At 52.0% G+C, this 20,952-nt stretch overlaps 9 protein-coding genes across 9 annotated transcripts; 2 read left to right on the top strand and 7 right to left on the bottom strand.

Annotated features, from left to right (window-relative positions):
- Positions 1–55: 55 nt before the first annotated feature.
- On the bottom strand, positions 56–6,711 carry SEPMUDRAFT_148760 (HEAT repeat-containing protein). The gene is made up of 2 exons (XM_016905132.1): positions 427–6,711; positions 56–364 (listed from the first exon to the last, which is right to left on the bottom strand). Exons 1-2 carry the CDS (start codon positions 6,415–6,417, stop codon positions 302–304), a joined length of 6,054 nt encoding a protein of 2,017 aa, XP_016761606.1. The 5' UTR covers positions 6,418–6,711; the 3' UTR covers positions 56–301.
- A 366-nt stretch (positions 6,712–7,077) lies between these two features.
- SEPMUDRAFT_84345 (uncharacterized protein) lies at positions 7,078–8,520 on the top strand. Its single transcript, XM_016910349.1, has 3 exons — positions 7,078–7,486; positions 7,573–7,687; positions 7,738–8,520. The coding sequence occupies exons 1-3, from the start codon at positions 7,118–7,120 to the stop codon at positions 7,806–7,808; spliced, it is 555 nt and encodes a 184-aa protein (XP_016761605.1). The 5' UTR covers positions 7,078–7,117; the 3' UTR covers positions 7,809–8,520.
- Positions 8,521–8,621: 101 nt separating this feature from the next.
- SEPMUDRAFT_132766 (FAD/NAD(P)-binding domain-containing protein) lies at positions 8,622–13,699 on the bottom strand. Its single transcript, XM_016902514.1, has 5 exons — positions 13,299–13,699; positions 9,684–13,249; positions 9,487–9,625; positions 9,361–9,436; positions 8,622–9,284 (listed from the first exon to the last, which is right to left on the bottom strand). Exon 2 carries the CDS (start codon positions 12,630–12,632, stop codon positions 11,352–11,354), a length of 1,281 nt encoding a protein of 426 aa, XP_016761602.1. The 5' UTR covers positions 12,633–13,249; positions 13,299–13,699; the 3' UTR covers positions 8,622–9,284; positions 9,361–9,436; positions 9,487–9,625; positions 9,684–11,351.
- SEPMUDRAFT_107491 (uncharacterized protein) lies at positions 8,760–9,963 on the bottom strand (the record flags this gene model as incomplete). Its single annotated transcript, XM_016900685.1, has 4 exons — positions 8,760–9,284; positions 9,361–9,436; positions 9,487–9,625; positions 9,684–9,963. The coding sequence occupies 4 exons, from the start codon at positions 9,961–9,963 to the stop codon at positions 8,760–8,762; spliced, it is 1,020 nt and encodes a 339-aa protein (XP_016761604.1).
- SEPMUDRAFT_42015 (LexA/Signal peptidase) lies at positions 13,055–13,691 on the bottom strand (the record flags this gene model as incomplete). The annotated part of the gene is made up of 2 exons (XM_016908852.1): positions 13,055–13,249; positions 13,299–13,691. The coding sequence occupies 2 exons, from the start codon at positions 13,689–13,691 to the stop codon at positions 13,055–13,057; spliced, it is 588 nt and encodes a 195-aa protein (XP_016761603.1).
- An 802-nt stretch (positions 13,700–14,501) lies between the features above and the next one.
- SEPMUDRAFT_64427 (eukaryotic rRNA processing) lies at positions 14,502–15,715 on the top strand. Its single transcript, XM_016909679.1, has 2 exons — positions 14,502–15,213; positions 15,273–15,715. The coding sequence occupies exons 1-2, from the start codon at positions 14,610–14,612 to the stop codon at positions 15,560–15,562; spliced, it is 894 nt and encodes a 297-aa protein (XP_016761601.1). The 5' UTR covers positions 14,502–14,609; the 3' UTR covers positions 15,563–15,715.
- A 597-nt stretch (positions 15,716–16,312) lies between these two features.
- On the bottom strand, positions 16,313–17,152 carry SEPMUDRAFT_42193 (uncharacterized protein; the record flags this gene model as incomplete). Its single annotated transcript, XM_016908864.1, has 2 exons — positions 16,313–16,723; positions 16,799–17,152. 2 exons carry the CDS (start codon positions 17,150–17,152, stop codon positions 16,313–16,315), a joined length of 765 nt encoding a protein of 254 aa, XP_016761600.1.
- A 548-nt stretch (positions 17,153–17,700) lies between these two features.
- SEPMUDRAFT_148755 (RmlC-like cupin) lies at positions 17,701–18,468 on the bottom strand. Its single transcript, XM_016905131.1, has 2 exons — positions 18,054–18,468; positions 17,701–17,950 (listed from the first exon to the last, which is right to left on the bottom strand). Exons 1-2 carry the CDS (start codon positions 18,402–18,404, stop codon positions 17,924–17,926), a joined length of 378 nt encoding a protein of 125 aa, XP_016761599.1. The 5' UTR covers positions 18,405–18,468; the 3' UTR covers positions 17,701–17,923.
- Positions 18,469–18,885: 417 nt separating this feature from the next.
- Positions 18,886–20,693, bottom strand: SEPMUDRAFT_163182 (MFS general substrate transporter; the record flags this gene model as incomplete). Its single annotated transcript, XM_016908036.1, has 2 exons — positions 18,886–20,412; positions 20,514–20,693. 2 exons carry the CDS (start codon positions 20,691–20,693, stop codon positions 18,886–18,888), a joined length of 1,707 nt encoding a protein of 568 aa, XP_016761598.1.
- Between the last annotated feature and the right edge of the window lie 259 nt (positions 20,694–20,952).

Genomic DNA, 20,952 nt, shown 5'->3' with positions numbered 1-20,952 from the left:
CGAGTGGTAAGGTACCTACCTATGCTTTGCCACACACATACGGGAAGCAACGTAGAAGATGCAAATGGTATATACTGTGAAGCACCGCCGAGCGCCGAACCTATGCCTAGAGACACACTATTACTACTACTACCTACAGGTCCCATGAGTTGACGCCATGCAATGCCGCTGAAAGCATCTTGATCAGGGATATTGGAAAAATCAAGCTCGTGGGCTCATACCATCCATTACTCATTCGTGCCATCTGTAATCAATCGACTTCGACCCTGCTCCGAGATGGTTGATCATTGTCTTCATACGTCTATGCAAAGTAGCTCTTCCACAAAACGCCTTCCAGGTCGTCAAGTTGTTCTGGACTGAATGCCTAGACGCGATATGTATTAGCAAAGCTTGATGGACAACGAACTGGGGGAAGGAGAAACTCACCTTGACGTCCACATGCCAAGTGTCCTGTCTAGTCTTTTTGAAGTCGCTCAACACAGTCTTTACACTCTTGCCCACCATCCCCGGATCATTGGAGGCACGCCCAGCAAGTGTGGCGAGCACTCCAGGCAACCACTCGGGAGGCGGAGACGTGTAGGGAAAGGCTTGGACCAATGCACCCAAACCGAGGACAGCAGCATGACGTGTGAGGACAAGTTTGTTCTGTTCTTGTGTGGGAGTGCTGGTACCTTCTGCACGTGTAGCTATCGCTTGTTGTTGCCCGCCTCTAGGCTTCTTGGGCAAGGGATTCTTGATGAGTAGGTTTGTGAAATGTTTCTTCAGCTCCGCAATTTTCTGGCCACGATATTCGACCGGTGAGCAGCGGACCATGCCTCCCAGAGTTGCGGCAGCGCCAAGTCGAACCTCGAGCTGGACATCGTGCAGCATTTCGCGGACGCATTGGAAAAGTGCTTCGCCTTCTTTGGCGTCCATGAGGAAGAGATTGCGGAAATAGATGACCTGGATGATGATCATGACACGTAAACGCTGATGCCATGAGACGGAGCTCTTGGCGATCTTGACGAGTGATGCGACGAATGGAACATCCTCGCCGGGGCGATGGGGGATATTTGGCAAATGGCGGAACACGTGATATGCAAGCGCCTGGAGTTCAGGGTCTTCCTTGATGTCCATCATGTGCAGTAGCTGTTCCATAAACTCGCCAGGAAAGAATGGCACCAAGGTTGTTGAGTCAAAGGAGCCGAGAGAGGTGTCGAGCCACAGTAGCACTGTCTTGCTTGCCTGCGTGTATGATGTCGGTGTCTGTGTGCCTACTGGACGTTCCTTGCGCCACGCCTCAAGACGATCGAAAACGTTCTTGATTATGCTAGCGTACTCCTCTGTAGGCTGATACGGTCGGCTCCCGATTGACGAGGCAGACTTCTGAGCCTCGAGCAATTCTGGCACGTTCTTGTAGGATTCGTGGTATCGAGTGCGGAAAATGGTCGAAAGAGTACTACCCATAACCTCCCTGACGCTCTTGTACGGATGGTCCAGATGCTCCAAGAAGTTCTCCACGATGGGCCGGTGCAGCTGGAAGTGCCAACCGTTGGCAGCAATGATCAGCTGCAGTAGAGTCACCTTGGAACTCTCCTTGAACGCAGCGCTAGAGTCCATGTCCAGGCGGAAGCTGGCGAGCCAGTCGACCAAGGGCCAAGCGCGACGAGGATCCTTGCCTCCAACAATTAGAGTGACAAATGTCGACCAGTAACCGATATTTTCGGGTGTCAGGCCATCGGTGAAGATGCGGCGCACGGTTGGGAATGTGAAGTCCCAGATCTTCGTTCTCAGGTGGTGGTCAAAATCCTCCGAGCTACTGAGCATGGCGCCCATGATCTCAGCCATGGCACGGTGCTGATGCTTGTCCGTGCCGTCGCCATACACTGCTTGTGCGAGATCTTTGAAGTCATCCCACGTGGCCTTGGTCAAACCATCGGCCATGAGATCCATGGCATAAGCCACAATCATAGAGTAGGACATGCGGAACCGATCGCCGTTGTCGCGTGGCTCTTGCTTCATGTATCCGAAGTACGTCGACAGCCAATGCCGATCAATAGAGGAGCCCATCTTGGCACGCACCTTTCGCTCTGTAGCATCGTACTCGAGCTGACTCTTACCCGTCCGGAAACCGCGCATTGCCTTTTGCCAGACCAGCCATCCAGGATAGTCGGAGTCGATGTACGCTACCGCCTCCGGCTTCGCGAACGAGTCCAGGTAGCGCTGCGTCCACGTAGGATCATCGCGCTCTGTCGGTATCGAGACTTCATCGGGATCTTTCTGCTCATCGAGCAAGTAATTCTCGTACTTGTGACCCACGAGAGCACGCGTCTGCGCCAGGCTGAAGATTGCATTCAAACTCGTGCCGTATAGTGTTCGCAGTTGTGGATGAGGATCAATGACTCCCTTGACAACGAGATCCAGCATGTCGTCTGACGCAATCGTCTCAAATCGATAGTCCAGCCCAATCGCCAAGACTGCTGTTCTGCTAGCTTTCTTCCAATGACTATTGCGTACGCTGTCAATGAGCTCGCGCGCCATTTCCGACTTGCGCTTCTCTACAATAGCACGCCTCTGCTGCACCTTCTCCTTCTTCGATGGTATGAGGGCTTGGGCATCCTCGATTGTGCGAGCAATGGTTAGGCCCGTGGAGTCCGGCGCATCAGGCCAAATGGCCTCCAGGGTAGCCTCGTCCAGGATCACCATGCGGTCCATTGCCTTCGTCATGTCCTGTATGGTAAAGCTGGCTTGTCCCACGAGCTTCTGGATACTGGGCCTGTCGGCTTCCGAAACCTGGATGAATAGGCGAATCATACGAGGGGCGAAGTTCCAGTTGCGGGCGATTGGCTTCGAAAGACTCCCGAAGAGCAGTGAAAATACGGCTCCCTTGATTTTGGGGTGATCTCCTGCCTTGAGTGCAAGTTCAAGGGCATCGAGAAGCGGCGGGATGATGAGGGGCTTTGCTCCAACAATACTCTTCATGGCCTGCTCGCCAGCAGACTGCGCCGTTCTGCGAATGTCAGTATACACCGAGGTGCTCGAATATGCCAAGTCGAGAAGAAGCGTCTTGTCGAGGTCAGATGCAGCGCGCGGGTGTTCGTTGAATCGCAGACGCTGGAAGTGGTAGAGGTTTGCTCGTCTCACGAGTAGAGGCCGCGGATACTGCTTTCTCGTACCAGAAAACTTGAAAGGATGGATATCTGCACCCAGAAGACGGGTGAGCCGATCGAGCACATGAGCAGAACGCTCAATGCCGATATCGACGAACCAAGATCTGTAGGCCGTATAGAGCGCGTTGAAACACGGCACATCGTCCTCTTGATTCTTGATGAGGAACTCGTGCACCTTATGTAAGGTCTCACCGGCAACTTTACGCAAGTTGTGCACAGTCTCATATTCTGCGCTGTGCACATCAAGAGGATAACCAGTCGGATATTGGAATGATCTCTTGACCTGCTCATCTTCGGGTACACTGAGATCAGGCGGACCGTCCTCGCTCGGTGTGGTATTGGGCATCGCTTGCTCCAAAGTCAGGCTGTCGTCTGTGCTCGCCGGACTGGCGGTGACATAGACATAGGGAGTCACAGTACCATCGTCTGAGCGGAAGAGTCGAGACATGCCGCTAATGATGAGTCGCAGAAGAACCAGATTTCGCGTGACTTCATCGGACCAGTCTTTGCCAGTTCCGTCACGCTGGACCTGCGCAGTGTCAGAGATCAAGCTGTTGAGAGCTTTGAGAGCACGCGATCCCTGTGCCTCGAAGAGGCGTACCGCATACTCGATCTCTTCTTGACTGGGTACATGCCATTGTATGTCGATTTCCGAAGGGTCGGCAATCTGGCCCCAACTCTGAGGCGAGAGTCCGCGTTGCAATTCGGATTGGTCAAAAAGATTGAAGTCCGTCGTGTATGTCACTGTCAAATTGAGCAGCAGATGGTGGACAAAATTCGACACGTGCACAAGAGGGATCCCCTTGCAGGTGTCCTGCATGAACCCAGCGATATCGAACAAATCGTCCTTGAAGTCCAGCACGTCACGGCCCACATGCACTACGCACATGGAGAGTAACGAGACGTGCCACACCAGCGCGCGATCGCGTGGCAAGATCTCACTTCCAGTAGTGCGCGTGGAACCAGCACCATTATCGGTGATCTCTGTCCTGATGCTAGTGATCAAGTCGGGTAACAAGCGATGTAATGCTTTCTTAGGCGAGATCTTCACGAGTGCATTGCATATGAATGCCATGGCATCTCTAGCTTGGTGAACAACATGGTTGGATATGAACCGAGCGATGTGCTCGAGTGCGAGATCGTACAGCTCCGGGCTGAGACTGGCCAACAGAGGACTGAATGTGGCAGGCAGGGTGTTGACTACGTTCTCTTCGGGACTGCCGCTTTTCACACGGGCGGCATCCGGCAGATTTTGCAGGAGTGTGAAGACGCGTGCAAGGAAGCTGGTGAGGAATTCGGAAAAGCCTGCAGTCGACGACTTCAGAATCGTCTCTTCATCCTCGTCACTCAGCTCACTGGAGTAATCCACTTCGAGAAGGGGACCAGCTTCTTCGAAGCGTGCAACTTGTCCAGTGACCCACTCGACTGCAATGCCAGTGCCAGAGCCCGATGGTAGAGGGGAGTCACCGTCGACCATCTCATAGTCTCCATTCAATTCACCCTTGACCTTCTTGCTCTCTCTCGTCAGATCGTACAGTGGTATGTTATAGCAGACGGATTGGATGAAAGCCAGACTGTGCATGGTCTTGTCTAGGTCGTTGGCATCCACTCCAGGAAGTGCCAGGCCGAGGAGCGTTGTCAGATGGCAACGAAATCCTTTGGTCCTGGCAATGATTCTGCTCAACATCTGCAGCGCACGAATCGATGATATTGTTCGGTGCACTTCGACCAGGCCTTGCATGGCAGGGTATATGCGCTGAAGAGCACCAGGGAGCACGAGGTTTGGTTCAAGGAATGCAAGGCTCTGCAATGTGCTCAAGGAATAGTTCATCGCTGTGCCACTTTTGGCATAGATTCCCATGAACACCACATCACGCAGACACAGTACGAAGCGACGCTTCACTGCTTCGTTGAGCTTTCGGTTCTCGGGGATCTCGTACTCGCCGCTCTGTTCCCTGTTCCATCGCATCACGAAGAAATCCGCAAGGTAGTACACGAGCTGCGCTAATGACTTGGTCCAGCTGCCTTGATTTGAAGGGTGGAAGAATGTCTCGATGCCTTGTATCAGTGCCTCGAGACGATGCAACACCGACTTTTCGTTGCCGGCTTCTAAACATTGTGGTGAAAGCGACATGACAATCCATCGAGCAATGCTGTGCGAGACAGGATGTTTTCTGGGGTCTCTGTCGAGATATATGCCCACGCCAGCACCAAGATCGACAAGTGGGCTGTAGGGAGTGGTAGCCTGACCGACCGGAATCTCAAGCAGCCTCAGAATGGCAGTAAAGATGATGGACGATTGCTCTTCGGTGAAGATGCCACTTGCACCAAAAGGTATATGCTCCGCTCCGAGGCAGTCCCTAGCTTGTCTAGAGAAGATGTCAAGCATACGCATGTCCGTCCCCATCGATCGATTGATCGTGGACCAGAGGTGGAAGAATGTGGGCAGGTAGTACTGCGGTTGCAGTTTCGGGTCATCGGCTGGGGGCGCAGCAGTCGGTAGCATCAAGTTAAAGAGTCCAAAGACCACAAAAGCCTGCTCGGAAAATGACATGCTGTAGTAAGGTAGAAACTCCTCGAGCATGGCCGGGATCTCTCTGGGGTCGAAGAAGAGCTGGGCAAAGGTACACAGCTTGGTCAGGGTCCGGATATTACGCTTGCTGCTGTACGTGTTCTGCGTACTACTCTCGGACGGCAGCACGAAGACTTTGATCTCCTTGAAGAGGGGCCGCCAGTCTAGTATGAGATCCTTGCCCGGACGCAGGTAATGCTTGCGCTTGGTCAGCACCATGAACATGCTGGCGAAGCGCTCCGAGACCCCATATTCCAAGCCGGGTGCCAGCGAGAGTTCGTAGTAGAGCTTGACGAGCTTGATGCGTTGCACCTTGGTCAGGTCGAACTTCAAGTTCATCCAGCCTCGAATCTCTTTAGTCCAATGCACGGCGCCCGACACGAAGTCGCCAGAAGCAACTGCAATGTAGAGATGCTTCAACATCTCGTCCAGATCTTGCTCGCGCTGCTCCCGTGACTCCGTCTCGTATGGCAGGTATTTCTGGTAAGGAAAGACCCGCGGGCGAGTCCTTCCCAGTCGCTCGATGTTCTCGCCATCGCTGCCCTTGAGGCTGGTACGGATGCCCACACCAGGCGAAGTCGCCCGCGAGTCGTCCTCACCCGATGCATACAGGCCGTTGCCATTGCGGGCGGACTGGTGACGGGTCTCGTCGACGAGCTCTGCCACGCGATCGTGTGCTGCGCCTACCTCGGCCATGTTTGACGGTGGTTCGAGTCCGAGACTTGGCGGCTCATGAGAGGCGCCAGATGCGGGTGGTTGGAGGGAGTCGACGGGTGCGAGAAGCGCAAGGGAAGGTGGAGGGTAGGAAGAGGTGGTGGTGATGGTGGTAGTGGTGGTTGATGATCGGCGGCTGGCGTCAAGATGGTGGTGAGGTCAAGCTCACACGACACCAAGCTGCAGAGCAGCGGCGTCTCGGGTGCGGGTTAGCAGACTCGGACGGGTGGCACAACAGCAAGCCGGCCAGCAGGCAAGCAATGTATGCGTGTCGACGGTGGCGAGGTCGAAGTGAGGTAGAAGCTGCTGCTGCTCAAGGATGGATAATGGACGGCAACGGTTCTGCGGTGCGGCGGTGTGGGTGTGTGGTTGTGTTTGTGTGTGGGAGGGAGAATCAATTCATGTCCCGTAGCCGATGGATGGGTGACGGGTTGTTTGTCGCTCGATGGAATAAGGTCGAAGCTCCAGCTAGTCAGTTCTCGCCAATCTAGTGCAGTAGTTCGGAAGGTTCATGTAGGGACGTGTAGGCAAGGTAGTTAGTTCTAGGTTCGAAGAGGTTAGAACCACTTCCGACTGCCGCCTTCCGGTACACTGCAGTCCTCCCGAGCTTCTTCTCATACCTCCTACCTGTATTCTACCACCGACCACCTCACCCCCATGGCTACCTGACGTACCCTTCAACATGACCGGCTATTACTCGCCTGCGTCTATCCTGACAGAGTCGCAGAAAGTGCGCACGACGTTCGAGCTGGCCCTGGACAGTCAGCTGTCGGCCACGCTGAACAATGGCAACGCGATTGAACCCGGCACACAGATCCATCTCCCCATCTGGCTCGGCCAATTCCTCCATGTCTCTGAGCCTGGCGGTGTTGGGACAGGATCCATCGCTTCAGTGGACATGCCGAACGCGTTGGGAAAGAGAGTCATCAACGCCATGAGCGCGGATCCGAAGAGCGTGGACGTGAGGGCGCAGGCGCAATACTTCTATGGCCTCGCAGAGAAGATGCTCGAGACTCAGGTCAACGATGAGCTTTCTGATTGCTTGATCGATGTAAGTTGCACTGTTTGATCGTCATGCGAGGCGAGGGGAGGGGCTTGGAGTGCACGAACTCGATGCTGACATGTTGAACATCGCAGTCTTTCAAGCAACGCTCACTAGAGATTGCGGATAAAGCGCAGAACCTTCGTCAGACTCAGAAGACTGGGGGAAGTGACGAGTTCCTGAGAGGCTGCGATGATACGGAGGTGATGGGTGAGTGTTTCGACAGAATTCATTTCGCTGACGATTACTGATCTGTCTAGTCTATAAATCTGCACATGAGGCTACCAAGGCTGTAAAAGCCTTCTTCGACGCCGAGTCTCATCGGCTTTGAAGCGGCATCGATCTTTTCTGCCTTTCTCTGTCGCGCACGGGAAGTTCTTGCACTCCGAGATCCAATCCCGCTCCCTTGCACTGTCCATTGCACTGCAGCCTTCGTTCGAAGCCTGGACAGAGCATTCGTGGACCTGGTATCAATTGCCACTCTCACACTGGAATCGAGACCTACTCGAAATGCCGCGTTGGCTTGCTGCCACGACGCCACTCAGGCCTTGTGATCAATGAGGTTACGCCACCAGTCCATTTGATGATCCGTGGCCCGAGAATGGAAGCTGACGTCGGCGCTTTCTAACTCGTGTCCATGTCTGATTCTTGTGCAGCAGATTAGGTCTGTAGGTATGCTTCTCTACTGCAGAGAAAACATCGAAGAAACGCCTCGATACCTGCATACTGTACTCGACGAGAGAAGCTATAGGACTCTTATGTGAATGAATATCTTCAGACTTGGATCCAGGCCTCTCTCTCAAACATCGAAAACCCTGACACAACCAGAGCATCCCCGATTGATGTACAGTGTCGGCTGGAGAAGTCAGCAGAGCGTTGTAAACGTACTTCAGGAGACAATCGAGCATTGTGGAGCGAATTGGTCTTGCTCATTTCTGCACCTCGTAACTAGCTACCGCTATCATCATTGCTTTTCGTACGTAGGCCTACGAACTTCCATTACACCCTTGTGCCATCCAACCCATTTCCAAGATTACCATCACTTATGTGCAAGGAATGTGTGTGTGTTTGTGTGTGTGTGTGTGTGGTAGAGAGAGAAAAAAAAAAGAAAAGAGTGTGTGAAAGAGAGCTTTCCCGTCCCGTTCCTTGAGTCGACACCTCGAGCACTCGCGCACAATTCTTCCCAGCAGACGTCAGATCATCACTCATCATCAAATCTCCCGGCCGTTTCTCCTGCCCTGTGGTAGCAGTACCTTATTGTGGTGCAACCCGCATAGAGCGATTACCACGCGGTGCTAGAAGACGAGTATGCGCTCGGAGAATAGCCTCCCCAGCTGGTATTGCTTGAACTCGTAGTAGTGTAGGCAGGTGGCTTAGTCCAAGTAGTAGTGCTTGAAGTCGAGCTTGAACTAGTAGTAGTGGTAGTAGTAGTATAGGCAGGTGGCTTGGTCCAAGTCGAGCTTGAACTAGTAGTAGTGTAGGCAGGTGGCTTGGTCCAAGTGGTGGTGCTTGAATTAGAGGTGGAGGTAGTGTAGACAGGTGGCGTAGCCCAAGTGGTAGTGCTTGAACTAGTAGAGGTAGTGTAAGGAGGTGGCGTAGCCCAAGTCGTGCTTGGTGTAGTGTAGACAGGTGGCGTAGCCCAGGTCGTTGTCGTCGAGCACGTAGCAGACTCGGTAATCGTGGCTGTAATGGTACTGGCAGACCATGGAGATGTCGAACAAGTCGCCGTGTAGCTCTCGGTATAAGTTTGGTAGTACGGTGGTGCTGTTGAAGTGACTGTGAGAGTCGTGGGAGGTGGACAGGATGTCTAAGGTAAGGCAAAATGTCAGTTCCAAAACACAGTGGACTTTCGTACGTGCATCATGCCTGAAGGTGATACGTACGCTGATGGTAGGATAGCTCCAAGGCTTGGTGTATTGTGATGAGCAAGAAGCAGAAGAAATCACTGTCTCGGTGGATCTGTATAGTCTTAGCAGGCTGGTCCAGGTGTGAATGGGCATTGTACTCACGTCACCACCGAAGTGGAATCATAAGTAATGGTCTGATAGCTCCACGCGGTCGAGATTGAGGGTGGTGGGTAGTATGTAGTAGTGGTCGTGGTCGTGCTGGGTGGAAGCGTAACGTAGCATGTCGAAGTCGCAGTCGTCCCTGGATAAATCAGCTTCACACAGCACAATATTAAGGAGATCGAACAGGCTTAGCTCACCAGGTGCTGTACTGGTCTCCGTCGTCGTATATGTGTTGTACATAGTATAGGCAGACGTCGAATACGCGGTCACAGGGATCGTGATGGTCGATGCCTCGCAGGTCGTTGCCCATGTGGTAGGCCCATAGGCAGGTGGCGAGCTCGAGCTCGACCATCCTCCTCCACCTCCTCCATATCCCGAGTTGCCATGGTCTTCTCCACGCTTCACGCCTCGGTTCCAAGGCGATGCCAAAACCGACGATGCCAAGAGTGCACCGATGAAGTATTGTAGCTTCGTCATCTTGAAGTGTCAAGGCCAATCTTTGGGGGAGTGAGATGTCGGTGGAAGAAAAGTCAACACAATTGGCTGGGAAGAGCGGACTGGAGAGATGTGCTGGGAGGATGAACAGTCTTGTCGAGTGAACCTTGAGATCTTATATGGATAGTCATACTCCACAAGCCCTTCTGTACAGTGCTCAACAGGTCGGTGAGCTGACGACGTGCAAGAAACATCGATGCAGTGGAATTGCTCCATGCATGAGAAGCCCAGCCATGCCGGATGTCTGCTCGCGTGTTCTATTGACTAGCACGTAGATGGGATACGCCTCGAGAGTGGAATAGTCATGAAAGATATCAACATGTGAGTAACATGCATGTCAGGTCTCGGGTGCGTAATGTGCGCATTGAAGCCCACCATCCGTGGGCAGATATCGGTCTAGGCGTGATATGGGCGCAATTCTGCGCAGCTCTGCAAGCTTCAATGTGGTAAATTGCTATACTGAGAATACGCTGAGCAACGCACTGTCATCGTGATCGTGTGGAGGACATGATCGTCGCCCCTGTGGACTTCATTATGCACCATGTTACTGAAGGCAGGTTTTCCGGGTGCAGTGTCTGTTATGGAAGGGTGGACTGTGCGCGTCCACTGGCGGACCAGGATACGCCCCGAATTCACGCAATCAACCACATCTGACATGAAACGCATGGCGTGGTCCGAAGCCCTCGCTGTGTCGGTTGTATTGAGAGTCCAAGTAAACCAACTTGGCTGGGTTTACCCGAGACCTTCGAGATTAGTGATGTGACCGCGCATGCTAAAAGAGGCTGGTGTTACGAGTGAAGGACCGACTGGGCGGTGTGGCTGCAAGCCTCTGGTGGCGCCGCCAGCATCATCAACAACAAAGAACTATGGCCAGGATTTGAGCTCAGGCTGTTACGTCGAACTGCCTCAATGACCCTTTCAAACGGACTATTCGCTCTGATGGCATAGTTGGTTGAGAAGTGGTAGTAGATACCTGTATCCTGATGCCGTGCAGATGTTTGTGTTGGCTGAGAGGTCGGTCTGTTCAATCGACGCCTGCGTTTTCCAGCCCCTTCAGTGCTGTTTCCAGCTCTCAGCAGGTACAGCGGTGCTACAACAGCATGCAGAGATCGCGAATCGTGCTGGCGTTGCTCCCAGCGGTTGAGTGTAAGCACGAGCCGACGACAGCCAGGCACGAGAATCAAGATGCCACATCGAATTCCACATACCCAAAGCTCTGTATATTTTGCGATGAGCTGCTTCGGTTGATCCGAAAGAGCTTGCACGGACTTGTCGTAAGCTTTTCCGGATCAAGATCACTTGGTTCGCAGAATCCAGCTCCATCAGCTCGTGATTCCGTTCATCCCTCCATCGCTGTCCGAGGAAAGCAGTCATCCCGCCGAAAAATCCAGATCAGACCTCATCAGCCTCCTTCTCACCAACAGACTCTCATCGTTCAGACGCTGATAATCATGTGCGTCAAGACACGCTTGCCTGGAGGCCAAGACAGCAATTTCTGTCCTCGCCACAACTTCATCCTCGTATCTATCAACAGCATCTCGGAAGGCTTTGTTGACTTTGCCTACAGTCAAGTCCAGCTTGTTACTGTAAAGTGGCTTTAGTGCATCGAGCAATACCGATACGTCCACGATAGCGTGATTTGCGCCTTCGCCGCGGTACATGACCATGTTATGCATTGCATCTCCCAAGAGAACTACTCGGCCATCGAAGATATCGTCCATGTTGCGCTGAGGTATCCAGTCCGTGAGCGAGACGGTTTTGATCTCAGAGTTCACCGGAATATTCTGCACAATCGAGTTGAATGGCTCGACCCAGTCGACTGACAGTGCTTTCATCCAATTGAGTTGAGCTTCTTTTGTGTTTGGGACTTCAATGGGGTTGGCACGTCCGCAGAATCCTTCGCGGTAGGGCCAAGAAGTCATTATCTGACAATGGTACATCCTCTCCCCGTGTTCATTGAGAGCCGGACAGTCAGGGTCACCGGGTGTCTCGAGGAACGAGAACCATAAGTATGCATCTGTGCGAGGGTCCGAGCCATGCAGGAAGTAAGGGTCGAGACTACGAATACCAGCGACCTGACTTTCGGTATAATACACCCCAGTGCCAACGATCCTTACCGGTAGTTGATAGTTCTGATAAGTGGTGGAATGTATGATCCGGCGAGCAATGGAGTGGGCACCATCACAGGCTACCAGGAAAGAACCAGTTGCTGATGTGCCATCGTAAAAGAATGCTGTTGCGCCCGAGTCGTTCTTCACAATGTTCCCAACGGTCTTGTTCCATTCCACTTTTAGGCCACTCAATAGCAGCCTCTTGAGTCGGTGCCTACTGACCCTAATACGCTCAGAGGCTGGAACATTCCATTTTGCTTCGCCAGTGCTCAGATCGTAGAAGGTGAAGCTACCCTGCTCGCCCGCATCAACAGCCTCACGGTTGACATAGGTCTCTGGTAGTCTGGACAGGATATCCGCTGGCAGCAGCGACTTGAATATTGGTAATGACCAATTCAATGTCAGACCCCAGCCCGCATCTCTAGAAGCTGGACGTTCGTCACGTTCGAATATTCGGAAAGGTATGCCTTCCTTTCGTAGCGCCTGGGCCGTTGTAAGACCACTGATTCCAGCGCCAATGATGAGAATCGGCTGAGCCATTACTGGAAGCAGTGAAGGTGTTGGAGTCTTGTTGAAGCTTAACGCAGGACCAAGTCGTTTCGGTGGAGTACTGCTGCGTAACGCGACTGATGGCCAACGCTTTAAGGAGCGTTGCCTGGGTATTGTGTGGCGCACTGCCCGAAGAGGAGGTGAGATCCGCGAGGGGAAGTTACAGCGCAACCTGCATGATGACGCATTTGTGTTGTGTCCTCGTTCCAGTTTCAATGTTTCAAGAGCAGCGCGAGAGGCATCAATACGGAGTCTCACTGCAGAGATGTGCCTCACTGCCTGAGTCTGGTTCTCATGTGCATGGCTATGATGGGCCGGACACGGATACGCGTACCAGGCGCTTTGCCAAGAAGGCCGAGATTCCGATCAGATCAAATCAGATCAGAAAGAAGGTAAGAAGAGGCATTGAGACTTCAATCAACGTCGGACTCGTCGAATGACTGCAGTCCTTGTTGTAACGACTCAAAGTCCCAAGGAATGTAGCGATGGAAATTGAACTTGAACAAGACCTTACCAATGATGAGTCCCATAGGTAGGGGACCAAATACTCTGGAGTCGCGAGAGAAAGCAAGATTGTCTCCCACTACCCAGCAGTGACCTTCCGGTATCTGTTACTCATCAGTATCGTAACAGCACTCCGGCTTTCGAGGGCCTGACCTGGATCATGGCATCACTCTTGCCAGGCGTGTTCATCAGTACGAAGTCGCCTGGCAGACCAATCACTCTCTTGATGGCATGTTCACCATCCCTGATAGGGCTCTTGAAGCTGACGAGGTCTCCTACCTCGACATCACGTCCTCGTCTGTAGTATTTGCTGATCCACACCCACTCGCCAAAACTGAAGATGGTGGGCATCATCGATATGCCGTGGCAGAGATCAAACGAGTGGAAGTAGCTGTAGAACACGTGTAGGCCAAAGAAGGCGGCTAAAGCGTAGGCCACCCATTGCGCAGGACTTCCGAATTGGCCGCGATGAGTGAGCTGAGAGACAGAGGAGAGGATCCGATGCCGGGGCCGTCCGTGTTGGCCATTCCTCGTAACCGGCGGCATGCGCTCTGAGGATGCATGGATGATGGGTGGTGGTCGTCCGACTGTGGAGGTGGGTTGGTATGGTTTGGGGGGCGGTGGATGAGAAGATGCCTGGCGCCGAGGGGGTGTGGTCGTCGATGATGATGATGATGATGATGATGGTGATGATGATGGCCTACACGACACTGCCATCCGCCATCCTCGGGGCCAGCATCTCTGCATTGCGACGGGAGTGTCGATCACGTTGTGCGTTGGGATGGATGTGGGGGAGAAGAGATGTTTCCAAGTTCCAATTGTGCAGTGTGCACAGTGCAATGAGTGCATTGTGCCAGCCGGAGGTCTCTTGTTTTTGCCCGCAGTCAGAAATAAGGTTTCTCGGCAATAGCCAGGATCCATGCAGCCGCGCTATTCAGAAATTCTTTTGGAAGACCCGGGACACAGGTCTAGCATCCAGACTGCCCTTTTGCAACACCTCTCAGATCCTCCCAATCCGACACCATGGCGAAGACGATGAAGCTCAAGGCTGCGCTGGATCGGCAAAAGGGGGTCAACCATAAATTGGAGAAGCAGAAGAAGCAGCAAAAGGAAGCTGAAAAGCGCAAGCGAGCAAAGCAGCAGCCCGCAGAGGCTGAGGAAGGCGGAGATGGAGCGGACGGCGAGCAGGACGTAGACTTTGCCGCGCTCGAGAACGTCCTCGCTGGCGCCGAGGTTGTAGAGGTGGGCGGTGACGATGATGATGCCAAAGTGGACAGAAGACAGAAGCCGAGCAAAGGCAACCGCAAGGAGAGGAGGGCGGCTATGCTTGCTGCCAAAGCGGCCGCGGAGGCGCAGGAGATCACCAATGGCGCGACGGTAGAAGATGTTGAAGCAAAAGGTGACGCTGAGGGGTGGGAGACGGACGAGAGTGAGGGTGCAGAAAACGACGCGGAGGTTGGCGCAATGTCAGATGAGTCTGAGTCCGACTCCGAGATTGAAAATGATCCTGCAGACAACGATGAGGACGAAGCAGAAGAGCAGGACGAGGATGAAGAAGACATTGCACTTTCTGATCTCGAGTCGCTTGCTTCAGAAGACAAGGAAGACGTGGTTCCACATCAGCGTCTTACAATTAACAACACGGCCGCACTCGCACGATCGCTAAAGTCATTCGCACTCCCCGCTAGCCTACCCTTCTCGGCTGTCCAAGCAATCACCTCTGAAGATCCTGTCGATATTCCAGACGTCGAAGATGACCTGAACCGCGAATTAGCATTTTACAGACAATCGCTCAACGCAGTCACGGAAGCGCGCGTGAAGCTGAAGGCGGAAGGCGTTTCGTTCAGCAGGCCGACAGATTACTTTGCCGAAATGGTGAAGAGTGAAGAGCAGATGGGCAAAGTTCGGGCGAAGTTGCTCGATGAGACGGCAAGGAAGAGGGCCAGCTCCGACGCAAGAAGGCAGAGAGATCTCAAGAAATTTGGTAAACAGGTTCAGGTAGCCAAATTGCAGGAGCGACAGAAGGAGAAGACGGCGACACTGGATCGTATTCAAACGTTGAAGAGGAGTAAGCCTGATTCTTGCAGGTGCGACAACGTGAAATGGGAAGCTAATCTTGTGATACAGAACGTCAAGGCGCAGACCTCGCAACCAATGAAACAGATCCATTTGACGTCGCGCTCGAAGACGCTGCCACCACCGCAGCAAAGGACAAGGCTGATCGAAGAGCCAAGGGGGATGGTGCGAGAAAGAGGCAAAAGAAGGACGAGAAGTTTGGATTTGGAGGCAAAAAGAGATTCGGGAAGAGCAATGATGCCAAGTCAGCTGCAGATGACAGTGGGTACTCTGTGCGCAAGATGAAGAGCGGTGGAAAGGGCAAGCCACGGCCTGGGAAAAGTAAGCGCTCAAGGGCTTAGTAGTAGTGCAGAGTTTTGCACTGTTGATCAGTAAGTGCTGCTGCTGCTGCTGCTTGTACGGGATTAGCGTGGCGTTCTTTCACATGTGTCAAAATGATTTACCTACCTAGGTATGCTTGTGTAATCGGTAGCCATGATGTTTGGCATTTTGACCACCAGACTCCATGTTCAATTTCATCATGACAGAGAACAATCGCAAGCGTATTGCGCGGGCTGGGTCGCCAGTCAGTACGTGTGCCCACAGTCAGTGCTTTGCAGCTGAGCCCCCTGGTAAAGGTGGGGAAAGAATCGTCGACTCCGAAGTGAAAGATGGTGACTACCTACATGGATAGTAAGGTAGGTAGGTATTAAAGCCATCAACAACACCATTTGTAGGATGATGTGACCACAACATCACTGCCAATGGCTGGGGTGTGGCTTCGGCGCATGAGCCAGGATACGAGGTCGTCGGCAATCATGATGTCGAGCGTGAGATTGCCCTCACTCCGAAGAACTCATATTCAAGAGAGTAGAGGGAGAGCTGCTCTCCAGGCACAGCGTTCTTATACCAGCTCAACCAGTTTATGCGCATAGTGGCTGCAAGTCCGAAGTACGTGGCGAAGGGATCGTGGTAGCCGGGAGTTCTTCAGTAATTTCCTCGAAAGGCCATACGTAGCAGTCTGATGAGTGACTGATCCTATCGTGAGCATAGCCCGGCCAGGCAGGTACTGGCGTAGGTAGTTAAGGTAGGCATACATGCATGCCCCCTCTTCAATCGACATTCTCTTTCCAGTATATACCCATGCCATCAAAGACATTAGGATCGCATTCGAACGTGGGAAATTTCCTCATCGTCCTGCCCACACAAAACTGTCTCGCCAATTCGCCCACTTCACCTTGCCTTTCTTGGAGTCCTCCCACGGAGCTGCCGATGTAGATGTCAATCTCATTCTGGATGATGTCTCTGAGCATGGAGGCATTCATGTCCACGAAAGGCTCATAGAGAAGTGTGCTATCTCGGAGACGCGAAGTCGTTTTTTTGCCGAGTCCAGTTTCGCTTTTTTCGATTGGGAGCACTTCCACTCCCTTGGTCTGGAAGAAGGCCACGTCCAGTTCTGTATATGCGGGATCACTCGCCCATATTCCACTAGTAGTAGTAGTATCATCATCATCATCATCATCCTCACTCTCCAGCTTCCCACCATTCCCCTCCTCACCATCCCCTCCTACGCAACTATCAAGCATATGACGCACCACATCCAAAAACACTACAGTCTGCCACATACTCCGTCTCTGACACTCCACATTATCGCGACTGAGACTTCCCGTACCAATACAGATATACCGCCGAAACATCATCATCTTCTTCTCTCGCGCATCGACCGCCCAATCAATCTGCTTAAGCAACTGTTTGCGGCATGCCGTCTTCTGCCATTGCTTCGTCTTTGCATCAAAGTCGCGTTGGAGACTCTCCAATGTGAGATTTCTTAAAGGAGCGGGAAATGATGATGATGATGATAATAATCCTCCTCCTGCTGGAATGGGCTGCTGCCGATGGGAAGACTTTTTGCTTCTTCGCGGGACGCTTGTCCAGCCTGTTGCGTCTGCCATTGGCGGCGCGCTTTTTTTTTTTTTCTTTTTTTTTTGCACACCTACTTATTATCTTGAGCTCTCGATTTGGACAGGGGACAGAGTCTGGAGTCGGGCGGAATTATGGATGCTGATGGAGGTGCTTCTGAAGCTTACGGTATGGAGTTTTATGATATTAGCACAAGGTCGGACCGGCTACGGAGGGCTGTAGTAGGCAAGTGTGTCATAAATCGGTATAGAGCTAATTAATAGTATCAGAATATGAAAAACCATTTGCATCAGCGCGTAGGTATTCGTAGCCGTACACTAGCAAAATTCTTTCAATCGTTTCCAATCACTCGGTTCTATATTGACTCTTGAGAATGGAGTGGCAATATTCTCAATATTCAGGATACCCTCCCAAGGTCTCCCGATCAACCAACGAGATTGCAAACTATCCGCTCCCCATCCTCTTTGCTTCCCGTCCTTTGAATCATGATATTTTTTGGATTGTAGATCGCTATAGGTGAGCACGCAAAAGAACGGAGTAGGTTCCCCTTTACGATTCACTTTACCCTCCATCTTCATCCTCATTCTCATCATCATCCTCATCCGTAACAACAGCATGGCATGCACACAAAGTGAGAAGATGTTGAAGAAGAGGCTATTCGGGTGTTGATTGTGTTATGCGGCTTCCATCCGTGTATCCTCTCGTCTATGAGACATACATGATATCGCACCACTGCAGTCTGAGTACGCGAGGTCTCCTTGCAAGTGAATCAGGGGTCGGTCTTGTTTCTTTCTGTTGCCCCATCACTCCGGATGCGTAGGATCAATCCACTGCAGCAGCAGCGACATGTCAGCATCATCATCATCATCATCTCTCCCAACACCGTTGAAAATAGAACTGGAAAAAGAAAAAAAAAAGAAAAAAAAAACATACCTTCACCAACTCCGGCCTCTCCACAGGTTCCACATTCGGCAAATTCACCGCAATAGCCTCACTATCACTCCTCACCAACACACACTCCAACATCTCATCCACACTCGCATTAATTTCCTGATGCGGCACATACGGCGGAACATAAATAAAATCTCCCGGTCCAGCCTCCGCCGTGAATTCCAACTTCTCTCCCCATCGCATGCGAGCGCGGCCGTGAAGGACGTAAATCACCGACTCGAGGTGACCGTGATGGTGGGCTCCCGTTTTGGCGTTGGCGTGGATGGATACGGTGCCGGCCCAGAGTTTTTGCGCTCCGACGCGGGCGAAGTCGATGGCTGACATGCGATCCATTCCGGGCGTTTGGTGTTGTTGGCCGGTTACGGGGGAGAGGGAGGTGGAGGGGATTACTCGGACGCCTGAGGTCTTCCAGGCGTCGAGGGGGGTGGAGGAGGGGGGTGAATGATTATCAGTGGGAGGGGGGTGGTTATGAGTATGGTCGTGGGAATGATCGTGGGAATGATCGTGGGAATGATCGTGGGTATGTTGCTCGGCCATGGCTCGATGTTTACTATTTGTTACCACTGAGTGATGCGTTCAAGCAGTTCGTTGTGATATAGGGAATATGTTGGTGTTGTTGAACAGAATAATACCTGCCTGGTAAGGCAAGGTATATGTAGTACACTCTACACTGGAAGTGGGGTCAAGACGGCCAGCCCTCGGGCCATCATTATGTAGAGTGAGTCTGAGTGAGTACAAGAATGTTTTTATGAAGACGAGATAACAATATGCGCAAATGTCTATGGATCATAAGATCAGAATATCTCCGTCCATCTCAATGAACCAGTCCATCACTCGCCATCTGCTGCACATACTTGACATATCTCGGCGCACTCTTCCTCCTCATACTCTTCCCAAACTTGACAAAAATCAAAAACGTCGCCACCTGCGCCATTCCCACAAACGCCGCAACCAAAAACGCATTCTGCAGTCCCATATCCGTCACCCACGGCGTAATCCCATAACTCACCGCAAAACTCATCGTATTCCTCACCAAAATCACCGTCACAATCGCCTCTCCAGACAAATCCTTATAACTATCAATACAATACGAAATACTCAACTGCAATCCAATCACAATCGTCAACGAAATCACTCCCATGGCAAACACACATCCAAACCAATGAATTTCATGCGCCGAACCGACTCCCCACAAAATCAACGCAAACGGCAATAAAATCATTTCGGGAACAAACAACCACAATCGATGCTCGGGTTCCATAATTCCTCCATTTCGTCTCGCGAGCCAGAGCACAAATTTATCACCAAACCAGCCCGTGTAAATCGTCGCGATGCCCGTGCCGATTAAGCAGGAAATGTACGTCAGACCGACCATGGAGGCGCGGAAATTGTAGGGTGGGTTGGAGAGGATGAGGCTGGTGGTGCCGTTGAGGACATTGAACCAGACGAGATTGGAGCCGTACGCGAATCCCGAGTAGAAGATGACGGGGAAAGTCAGGAAGATGAGCGGACGAATGGCCATTCCGACGAGGCGGTTGGGTTTGTAAATGTCGGCCGAGCGCAGAGGTTTGAGTTTGTCCAGGTAGGATTTCTTGGTGTAGGTGCTTGCTTGACCTGCTTCTCCTTGTTCTTCTGCTTCTTGCACTTGAGGACTATCCGGAGTCTTTTTCTCATCGTCGCTATGAGCGAGACTAGCAGGCTTGCCCGTTATCGTCATCGTCGTCTCCGCCGTCCCCTCATCATTCTCCCTTCCAAAAAGCACTTCCCGCCGAAAATTCGTCTCCTCCATAAAAAAGAACAAAATCACAAACCCCACGCCATTAAAAATCGCACTCCAATACAAAACCCATTCCCAACCCTGCCCATCCGTAATAAACCCGGCAATAATCGGCGCAAAAAAATTACTTCCCGCCAACAACAATCCATACACAGCAATATAAAATCCCCTCTCATGCTGAAAATAAATATCCGTCACACTAATTTCACACAAAGACTCAATCGGCGCTCCCACAAAACCCTGCAACACTTTATTCGCGATCCATTGGCTGTTGTTTTTTGTATAAGGTGCCCAGACTTGAATCGCGGCTGTGGCGAGGATGGAAAAGAGGTAGATGGGGCGTTTACCGTATTGCAGGGCGAGGGGTTGCCAAATGAGACAACCCCAGCCAAAGGCGAGAAACATGTAGCCGGTTCCCGCGTTGAGGTTCCCTAGCGTGAGGCCTGTGGCGTTGGAAATGGGTTCGAGGACAGAGTAGATTGCTGCGCTGGCGATTCCTACCATGAGGACGTAGATGCACATGCAGGTGGTGGAGAGGGCTTTGCGGGCGGGTGACCAGTTTAACTAGTAAGGAGAATGGGTCAGCTTTTTGAGAAAGAAGAAGTTTTTGCGTACAATTGCTCTGGAAGAAAGAGATGGAGAAAATGAGAAATTTTCTTACTTACAGGATCGTCGGGATCTGCAGAAGGTGCAGGCACGAGAACGACATCGTGAAGAGAACCTTTGGCATGTTTGGCTCGCATGGTGCCTTCGAGGTCGACGAGGTGTACTGTCCCCGGCACGGGCAATCCGTGAGAGGGGACATTCTCCTTTTCCGAGTCTGAATTCGTGGTGAAGAAGCCCATATTATTGTTGTCGAAGAATGCGTGGACTGTTGAAGGCAAAGAAAGTCTCTCTCTCTCCTAGCAGACAGACAGACAAAGGAGCTGTTTTTTTCATCAATCAAAGTAGAACAAGTAGAAGTTCGGTGTGGTTATACAGTAGAAGTACTGAGTACTAAACTACTTTAACCATGCCCCCCCAAAAGAACTACGTACCTTTTTTCCGATTAATTCGTTGGTTGGAAAAAGCCAGAAAGCAACACACACACAAACAATTGCCGAC

The sequence above is a fragment of the Sphaerulina musiva genome (genome assembly GCF_000320565.1).
Source record: "Sphaerulina musiva SO2202 unplaced genomic scaffold SEPMUscaffold_4, whole genome shotgun sequence".
Lineage (NCBI taxonomy): Eukaryota > Fungi > Ascomycota > Dothideomycetes > Mycosphaerellales > Mycosphaerellaceae > Sphaerulina > Sphaerulina musiva.
Note: the sequence above shows the minus strand (reverse complement) of the source record. Positions and strands in the feature narration are given on the sequence as shown.

Coding starts and splice junctions, on each gene's coding strand:
- SEPMUDRAFT_148760 (XM_016905132.1), bottom strand. CDS start 6,417: ATGGCCGAGGTAGGCGCAGCACACGATCGCGTGGCAGAGCTCGTCGAC. Junction 365..426: donor CTTGGCATGTGGACGTCAAG/GTGAGTTTCTCC, acceptor TATCGCGTCTAG/GCATTCAGTCCAGAACAACT.
- SEPMUDRAFT_64427 (XM_016909679.1), top strand. CDS start 14,610: ATGTCAGATGAGTCTGAGTCCGACTCCGAGATTGAAAATGATCCTGCA. Junction 15,214..15,272: donor TATTCAAACGTTGAAGAGGA/GTAAGCCTGATT, acceptor CTTGTGATACAG/AACGTCAAGGCGCAGACCTC.
- SEPMUDRAFT_84345 (XM_016910349.1), top strand. CDS start 7,118: ATGACCGGCTATTACTCGCCTGCGTCTATCCTGACAGAGTCGCAGAAA. Junction 7,487..7,572: donor TTTCTGATTGCTTGATCGAT/GTAAGTTGCACT, acceptor TGAACATCGCAG/TCTTTCAAGCAACGCTCACT. Junction 7,688..7,737: donor CGATGATACGGAGGTGATGG/GTGAGTGTTTCG, acceptor TGATCTGTCTAG/TCTATAAATCTGCACATGAG.
- SEPMUDRAFT_148755 (XM_016905131.1), bottom strand. CDS start 18,404: ATGGATCGCATGTCAGCCATCGACTTCGCCCGCGTCGGAGCGCAAAAA. Junction 17,951..18,053: donor AGAGGCCGGAGTTGGTGAAG/GTATGTTTTTTT, acceptor CTGCTGCTGCAG/TGGATTGATCCTACGCATCC.
- SEPMUDRAFT_132766 (XM_016902514.1), bottom strand. CDS start 12,632: ATGGCTCAGCCGATTCTCATCATTGGCGCTGGAATCAGTGGTCTTACA.